Source organism: Eurytemora carolleeae, unplaced genomic scaffold (assembly GCF_000591075.1).
Source record: "Eurytemora carolleeae unplaced genomic scaffold, Eaff_2.0 scaffold35, whole genome shotgun sequence".
NCBI classification, from domain to species: domain Eukaryota; kingdom Metazoa; phylum Arthropoda; class Copepoda; order Calanoida; family Temoridae; genus Eurytemora; species Eurytemora carolleeae.
In genome coordinates, this window is record NW_019396166.1 from 145,214 (window position 1) to 153,799 (window position 8,586).

General features: G+C 32.3%; 1 protein-coding gene across 3 annotated transcripts; it reads left to right on the forward strand.

Annotated features, from left to right (window-relative positions):
- Positions 1-9: 9 nt before the first annotated feature.
- Positions 10-7,396, forward strand: LOC111697000 (uncharacterized). 3 transcript variants are annotated; one of them, XM_023466853.1, is made up of 10 exons: positions 10-241; positions 619-650; positions 962-1,286; positions 1,710-1,810; positions 1,932-1,978; positions 4,216-4,301; positions 4,344-4,614; positions 4,713-4,951; positions 5,807-5,929; positions 7,243-7,396. In XM_023466853.1, the coding sequence occupies exons 1-9, from the start codon at positions 38-40 to the stop codon at positions 5,918-5,920; spliced, it is 1,419 nt and encodes a 472-aa protein (XP_023322621.1). In that variant the 5' UTR covers positions 10-37; the 3' UTR covers positions 5,921-5,929; positions 7,243-7,396. The 3 variants fall into 3 exon arrangements, with proteins under 3 accessions (XP_023322621.1, XP_023322622.1, XP_023322620.1); XM_023466854.1 differs by having other exon boundaries at positions 4,386-4,614; XM_023466852.1 differs by having other exon boundaries at positions 4,216-4,614.
- Positions 7,397-8,586: the final 1,190 nt, after the last annotated feature.

An 8,586-nucleotide genomic window follows, 5' to 3' on the forward strand; every position in this document is an offset into this window, starting at 1 on the left:
CANCATCCTTCAACCTCCTTCAATAAATCATCAAAATATGTTCTCCTCCAAATCACTCCTCCTCTCGTCCCCCGTTCAAAATTCCCCCTCCCCCCTCCTTCTTCCCCCCATTTCAGATCATCATGATCCAAGCCATGATGTTCCTAGTCGGAGTAAAACTAGACCTAGAGCTGGTCCGACTCATCAGATCAGAACTAGACCCGGAGCCCAGGACCTACATCAACAGCATGAGATGGATCAGGCAAATGTTCAAATAGTTTTAAAAAGCAAGTTTGAAATTTAAAAATGTTAAAACTGCTATAAAGATCTGTATAGACCTTTATTATTCCTTAATCTGTTTCTTTGAAATAAATAACATTCTATCTTTTTTAAAATTTCACAACCTTGGCTTAAAAGCAACTTGGGGATTTCCACAGTGTAGGAAAAGAAAAAAAGGAGTCATTTAAGTTAAATAAAGCACTGAATTATAAACCATTTAAAAATATATAGGATACAGAGCAAAGTGAATCATTTAAACTACTTTTTATTTGAAGAGCAACTAAATATTTTATTCCTATTACAATTACTAGCAGAAAACAATCAGGAAAGTTATCTAAATTTGAAATATTTGTTCTCCAGGAAAAATGGCTTGCAATTCCAGGCATGAAAAGGTAATAAAAGTATTTAAAAGAAATATCTCTATCTCAAGAAGGTTGAACAAGTTTCCTTGGTTTTCCAAAAGACTGAAACATGATTTTGGTGTATCATACGTGCTACTATAACTAGGTCAGAAACGATTTAAATATAGTTTTTAAGATTTCTGATGTTTAAGTAAAAAGTTAGCTTTTGGCATATATACGAGTTTCTTCATACGTACTTCTTATATAATCGTCTTGTCTGCTTAAACCATATCATATCATCGGGTAAATATCCGGTGCTAAAATATCTTAATAGAAAGATATTTCTTCATTTTTCTGTCTAGAATCACACCAACAACTGATCTAGAAGATTCTAGAACCACACCAACAACTGGTCTAGAAGATTCTAGAACCACACCAACAACTGGTCTAGAAGATTTGATAAATGAAGTTTTTACAAACCCTTCTAAGCACAACAGCCAGGGTTCACAACAGCACAGTAAGGTTCAACAGCAAATCCACGAGAATGCTCTTAGACAACAACATCGTAGAAAAGAGAAATCCTTCGGAGCCCATCAACTAGTTGAACTGGTTCACCAGGAGCTAGAGGATCACGCTGAACCTCAGATTGGTCTTCCTTCAAGATTTCTACAAAAAGAATTTTACATGGTAACCTTGTATTTATAAACTGACTTATTTGCGTTATAATTCATATCTATATACAAAATATTTTTTGAGGGAACTCGGGAATGTTCTTAGTTTGATTTAAAAGTTCTAAGTTGACTTGAATAAGGAAAAATAGTTAAAATCGTAATTTCAGACCAAGTGCGGGTAAATTTGTAAATGTTAAACTGAAAAATCTCTAAAACTGTTCTGGGCACCAATAAAACATTTACTAACAATGGAAATTTAACAAAGACGACAATAATTACGCTTCACACTCGTACTCGTAATTTCTGTAAATATTAAATTTAAAAACCTGTTGTAAACATGATTTTTCAAACAAATTTAAAAGCTTTGGTCACTTTAAAAGAACTTAATCGTTAGACTTCTAATATCTAGGAGATTAATCGTTATACTTCTAATATCTAGGAGATTAATGGAGATGATGATCTTGATGAAGGTGACATAAAGAAGATTGATGGGTTAGATTTACACACTGTTAAAGATATAGTGGAAAACAACTTATGGAGGTAAATTTTTTATTTTCTATTCTTTTCTCTTTTTTATTGAATCAAGTATTCTATCAATTTGTATTATTTTATTAAATCAGTTAAATTAAATGAACAAAAAATAAAAAAATATAACCAATAGATGGGACGCAGATGAAGGTCATGAGCAGATTTTTGAGAAACATAAAAGTAAGTTTATTTTGTTTTGTAGAAAAAAGCATGAAATCAAAAATTATTCAAAGCAAAATAAGTTAGACGCATTCTCTCCTTACAGAGAAAAATAGTTTATCTCAATATTTCCATTTAAAAGATTTGATTATATAGAGAACTTTTTAATTATGCCATTTTTTTGTTTGTTTAAATATTATATATTGTAGATATTATATAAATTATTATGGAATTATGTAAAAATCGTTAATTGTTAAAGGGTAATTGTTTAAAAAATATGGTTTCCAGAACATGGTTTCAAGGATATGGCTTCAAAGTATTGGTTTCAAGGAAATGGTTTCAAGGATATGGCTTCAAAGTATTGGTTTCAAGGATATGGCTTCAAAGCATTGGTTTCAAGGAAATGGTTTCAAGGAAATGGTTTCAATGAAATGGTTTCAATGAAATGGTTTCAAGGAAATGGTTTACAGGATATGGTTTCCAGGATATGGTTTCAAGGATATGGCTTCAAAGCATTGGTTTCAAGGAAATGGTTTCAAGGAAATGTTTTACAGGATATGGTTTCCAAGATTTGGTTTTAAGGATTAGGTTTCAAGAATATTAATTCAAGGATATGGTTTCAAAGCATTGGTTTCAAGGAAATGGTTTCAAGGAAATGGTTTCAAGGAAATGGTTTCAAGGAAATGGTTTCAAAGCAATGGTTTCAAGGAAATGATTTCAAGGAAATGGTTTACAGAATATGGTTTCAAGAATATGGCTTCAAAGCATTGGTTTCAAGGATATGGTTTCAAGGAAATGGTTTACAGGATATGGTTTACTGGATATGGTTTCCAAGATTTGGTTTCTAGGATATGATTTCAGGGAAATGGTTTCAAGGAAATGGTTTCAAGGAAATGGTTTCAAGGACATGGTTTCAAGGAAATAGTTTCAAGGAAATAGTTTCAAGGACATTGTTTGAAGGAAATAGTTTGAAGGAAATAGTTTAATGGTTTCAAGGAAATGGTTTCAAGGAAATGGTTTCAAGGACATGGTTTCAAGGAAATAGTTTCAAGGAAATAGTTTCAAGGACATTGTTTCAAGGAAATAGTTTCAAGGAAATAGTTTCAAGGACATGGTTTCAAGGAAATAGTTTGAAGGAAATAGTTTCAAGGAAATGGTTTCAAGGACATGGTTTCAAGGAAATGGTTTCAATGGATTATGCACTTTTTTGTGCAATTTGAGGGTAAACTAAGTAGCCTATTAGCAATTCATTTGTATTAGTCGTACTTATAAAAAGCAACTGTGGACGAAGAAAAAGCCGATTTTTTGTTCAGAATTCCGGCGCAAAGGTATGGTACCTTTCCATTTACAATAGTTGATGCTTTTTCTTACGGATAAAAGAAATTTCAGATAATAAATTAAACTGAAGTAACTAATAGTAAATTGTAAATATCTTTAATTTTTTCAAAGTTATTTAAAAATTGTCTATTTTTAAAATATAACTTATTTTAAACATTTGACGGATTGATACGTTTTTCCTACAGGGTGTCCCACGAAACATGACATTTGATAAATAGTTATTTTTAGTTAAACAAATCTTTTGCTTAATTATATTTTACTTGAAATCAATTTTAATATAACACATGACTCCATTATAATATTTTTATTGATCTTAGGTATCAAACAACTGAACAAATAATGGAAAAAAACATTCTAAACTATTCGTCAACTGTCATGTTTCGTGGGACACCCTGTACTTCCCCAGGAATCCCCGAGTTGGATAATAGGAACCGGTTCGACAGAGAGAGAGGGTCGTCTTTGTATTAACATGTTAAATCATATTTGAACATGAAATACGTTAATTCCTAATTCTAAAAACAAAAGTTTTAATATTTTTTTATATAATGACAGTCACATGATGTCATTAAAATATGATAATTTTGGATTTTATTGGGCTGTTGTTACTGAGAAAAAACGTTTAAATAATGTCTATGCATAGGTACCGTACCTTTGCGCTGGAATTCTAAGCGATAAATTGTCTTTTTCTCGGCCATAGTTATCTTAGAAAAGTAAGGTGAATACCAATGAATGGCTACTAGGCTATTTAGTTTACTCTCAAGTTACCCAAATAAGTAAACGGTCCCTTTAAAAATATGGTTTCAAGGATTCGGTTTTGATGATATTGTTTCAAAAATATGATTTTAAGAGTATGGTTTCACAGGAGCTGTTTCAAGAATATAATTATAAGAATTTGATGGTTATTATGTTTCTTTCTGTAGAGGATTGTTCCCAAGCACATATAGATGACTCAAATGCAGACCAACCTGTACACAAGGATGCACCACATGGACATCAACCTGTGCACATGGCTGCACCTCATGGGCACATGGTTGCACCTCATGAACACATGGCTGCACCTCATGGGCACATGGTTGCACCTCATGAACACATGGCTGCACCTCATGGGCACATGGTTGCACCTCATGGACACATGGTTGCACCTCATGGAGACATGGTTGCACCTCATGGACACATGGTTACACCTCATGGAGACATGGTTGCACCTCATAGACACATGGTTGCACCTCATGGAGACATGGTTGCACCTCATGGACACATGGTTGCACCTCATGGACACATGGTTGCACCTCATGGAGACATGGCTGCGCCTCATCTAGGTAATATGATTTTAAACTTTAAATTTCAAGAATTTAATTTTAGTAGGCATTCAATCTTCAAGTTAATAATTAGGCAATTGATTTACTCATTGTTTTAGACAAAAGTGTGGTAAAGAATTTAGCAGTGGTAAGTGCTACTCATCAACATGAAGAGAGTTTAAATCCCGAACCTCTGAATACTAGAGGTGGGAGGGAAGAGAAGATGAAAAGGATTCCTGAAGTATCTGGAGTAAGATCTCTTCAACCCTCTCCACCTCGTCAAGTTAAAGAATCAGAACATTTTAACTGTATTGGTCGAGCTGCCAGGCTTTATGCTGATGTTGAAGCGGGTTGTAAGGTAAATATATTAACACAGAATACAAGATACTCAGAATACAGGATACCCAGGATACAGGATACCCAGAATACAGGATACAGGATACCCAGAATACTGGATACAGGATACCCAGAATACAGGATACTTGACTCCCAGAATACAGGATACTTGACTCCCAGAATACAGGATACAGGATACCCAGAATAAAGGATAACAGAGCTGAAAATTCTTAATCATAATTACTAAATCATTGTATCCAGTGAGAATTCTCTCATTTATTGTGCGCAAAATTTCAAAATGTCTAAGATTCTGGTTGGCTGTTCGGTTTCTTTAATCGACACTGATTGGTTGCATTTTAGTCACTGTCCTGGATATTAATGTAAGATTAAAATAATTTTCAGATAAATAAAAAGTGGAGATTAAGCATTGATCTCGATATCCACAATTCTTAAGTTTTCAGCTTAGGATTCAGATAAACAGGGTACAGGATAACGGATATAAAATATAGGATACAGGATACAAGATACAGAATAGGATACAAAACAAAGAATAAGGATACAGAATACAGAATAATAGGATAATGAATATTGGAAACAGGAAACCTTCAGAAACTTGAGACTGTAAAATCAACAATCAGTGAAGATCCCAAGAAAGGAACTGAGTTTTTGAAACAAACTCTGATTTTTAATCCAAATATCTGTTGTAGACCATGTGATATTTCAAACTGTAAATTTTGTTGGATCAAATAGTAAAAGCTCGAAAAATTAAATATTCACACCATCAGGTTACAAAGATATAAGAATTATAAAGTTTTAATATAGCTTGATTTTTATTTTTGAAAAAGTTAATTTGAATTTTCTACATTTACTCTTACAGAGATTTCTACTGTGCCATGAGAGTGGTCGGATGGGTAGGTTCAATTGTCCTGTTGGAACATTGTTTAATGAACCTCTTCAGATCTGTGATTGGAAGTACAAAGTAACCTGCTGAATTGTCCAGGTAGGTTTATAAGTATACAGCTGAACCTTGAATTCTCCAAGTAGGTTCATATGTAAACAGTTAAACCTTGAATTCTCCAGGTAGGTTTATAATTAAACCTTGAATTCTCCAGGTATGTTTATAAGTATTCAGTTAAACCTTGAATTGTCCAGGTAGGTTTATAATATGAAGTATACATTTAATCCTTGAATTGTCCAGGTAGGTTTATAAAATGAAGTATACATTTAAACCTTGAATTGTCCAGGTAGGCTTACAATATGAAGTATATATTTAAACCCTTGAATTGTCAATGTCCAGGTAGGTTTATAATATGAAGTATACATTTAAACCTTGAATGGTAGGTTTATAAAATGAAGTATACATTTAAACCTTGAATTGTCCAGGTAGGCTTACAATATGAAGTATATATTTAAACCCTTGAATTGTCAATGTCCAGGTAGGTTTATAATATGAAGTATACATTTAAACCTTGAATAGTCCAGGTAGGTTTATAATATGAAGTATACATTTAAACCTTGAATTGTCCAGGTAGGTTTATAATATGAAGTATACATTTAATCCTTGAATTGTCCAGGTAGGGTTATAATATGAAGTAAACAGTTAAACCTTGAATTCTCCAGGTAGGTTTTAATATGAAGTATACAGGTAAACCTTGAATTGTCCATGTAGGTTCATAAGTATACAGTTAAACCTTGAATTGTTCAGGTAGGTTTATAATATGAAGTATACATTTAAACCTTGAATTGTCCAGGTAGGTTTAAAATATGAAGTACACAGTTAAACTCTGAATTCCTTAGGTAAGTTTATACAGTCAAACCTTAGTTAACCTTAATTAGCGAACTTTTTAATTATCAATTTTTGAAATTGTACCAAATCATGTTTTGAATGATAAAAATTATTTCTTTTTACAAGAATACCTTTATAGCTCCGCTGTTACTGAGTTGATTCAAGTGCGTAGTAACTTTGGCACAAATGGGAAACTTTGAAAAAACTATGTCTTTATAGATCAGAGCTGGGAACTTTTGAATGGTGGATATCGGGATTAATGCTTGATCCAATCTTTTTCTTAATCTCGAGATTAAATAATGCTTGTTCTCCTCTTGTTAATAATCTCCAGATTAATTAACCGATCGGGATTAAGGATATCCAACTCTAAAGTTTCCAGCTCAGGTCTCTTAAGTTAATTTTTCTCCATACTCCATCCTTCACTTGAACAGCTAACACTGATATATATGTATATAAATGTATATATGAGTCCATGAACCTACATAGTTCTAAATATATAATTTTAAACTTTAAACCTTGTTTTCTAGGTTAAGATGAACCCTGAGTAAACATGCAACCCTCAATCCTTGAATCCTGGAGTAGTGCAATCCTAAACCAAACTTGCAGCATTATATATACTACAATATAAACTATACAGTTTTTTTACAACATTTTGAACTACAATATAAACTACAGTACTTACTTCAGTAAATTTTATTATGGATTACAGTAATAATATATAAATCTACCATGTAGGGCATATTAGACATAATTATAAACACAACCAATTCCGAGTTTATTTATCTTATTTATTTTTACTTTTTTAAATAAAAAATGAAATAAAAATATGTACTTTTTAATAATTCACTCTCGTGTACTAATTATTAAACTTATTTTGACCCCCTGACGTGAATAATGTCTCAATCTTTGAAGCTTAAAAATCAGGAACCCTGATTTTAATGAGAATATTCTTAGGCAATTTCAGAAATTTAAAAAAATCATCCTTATACTTGAAAATCAGCCTTCATTTTAATCGTGATTTATCTCTATGAACCTGAATATCAATCTATTTAAAAATATTTCCAACCTAACTAGACTTACAGAAAAGGTAGACTACATTTCGAAAATCCCAAAACTAGGAGGTTTCGATACTATATTTCCAAGTTAAAAATCGTCGTTAAATTCTATTTTTTGGGACACCCTTTTAATAACTTCCTATGTATTATACAGTGGTAGGCGATTATGTCAATACAACTAAGACGACTGTTTTATTCAAGTTTTGATTGTTAACAAGCTTTTTTCGAATTACAACTTTACACGTAATCATAGAGAAGCTTTTTTAATTGACAGCTTTTATCTAAAGTCGTCTCATTGTATTGATATAATCGCCTATCACTGTATATCTATTAACCTAAATCTATGTATTAGTCTATTATTTATCTATATATCACCAATCTATATTTCTACCTCCATACATCTGCCTCTGGCAAAACAGGTGTCAGAGTTGATTATAGCTTAGTGTTTTCATTCATCTTCTTTATATTCATCTTAACATCTTCTTCAAACACTTTCTTAAAAACCCATTAATCAATAATAATTATAAGCATTCTGCAGCAGGGCCGTAACTGGGGAGGGCCACTGGTGCATACACCCCCCCCCCCCCTACTCCCCCACGTAAGCTCAAATTAAAGGTGAAATACCCTCTGTAGACATTAAATTGAATTCTGCTCCAATGCAAATAAGGAAATTAATTTTGAACTCATTTCTCAATTTTTATAATGCTCTTGCCCTCTTACTAGTAATAATTTCAAACAAGGTTACATTGTGCCTCTAAGCGTTTTTTCTTCCAACATTGTAAAACAAAACCACAAAAACTTTTTTATTTTCAAAAT

Excerpts from the sequence above, each read along its gene's own strand:
- LOC111697000 (XM_023466852.1), top strand. The coding sequence starts at position 38 with ATGTTCTCCTCCAAATCACTCCTCCTCTCGTCCCCCGTTCAAAATTCC. Across the intron at positions 1,811-1,931 it reads GTGGAAAACAACTTATGGAG|ATGGGACGCAGATGAAGGTC; the intron begins GTAAATTTTTTA and ends TATAACCAATAG. Across the intron at positions 4,952-5,806 it reads ATGTTGAAGCGGGTTGTAAG|AGATTTCTACTGTGCCATGA; the intron begins GTAAATATATTA and ends TTACTCTTACAG.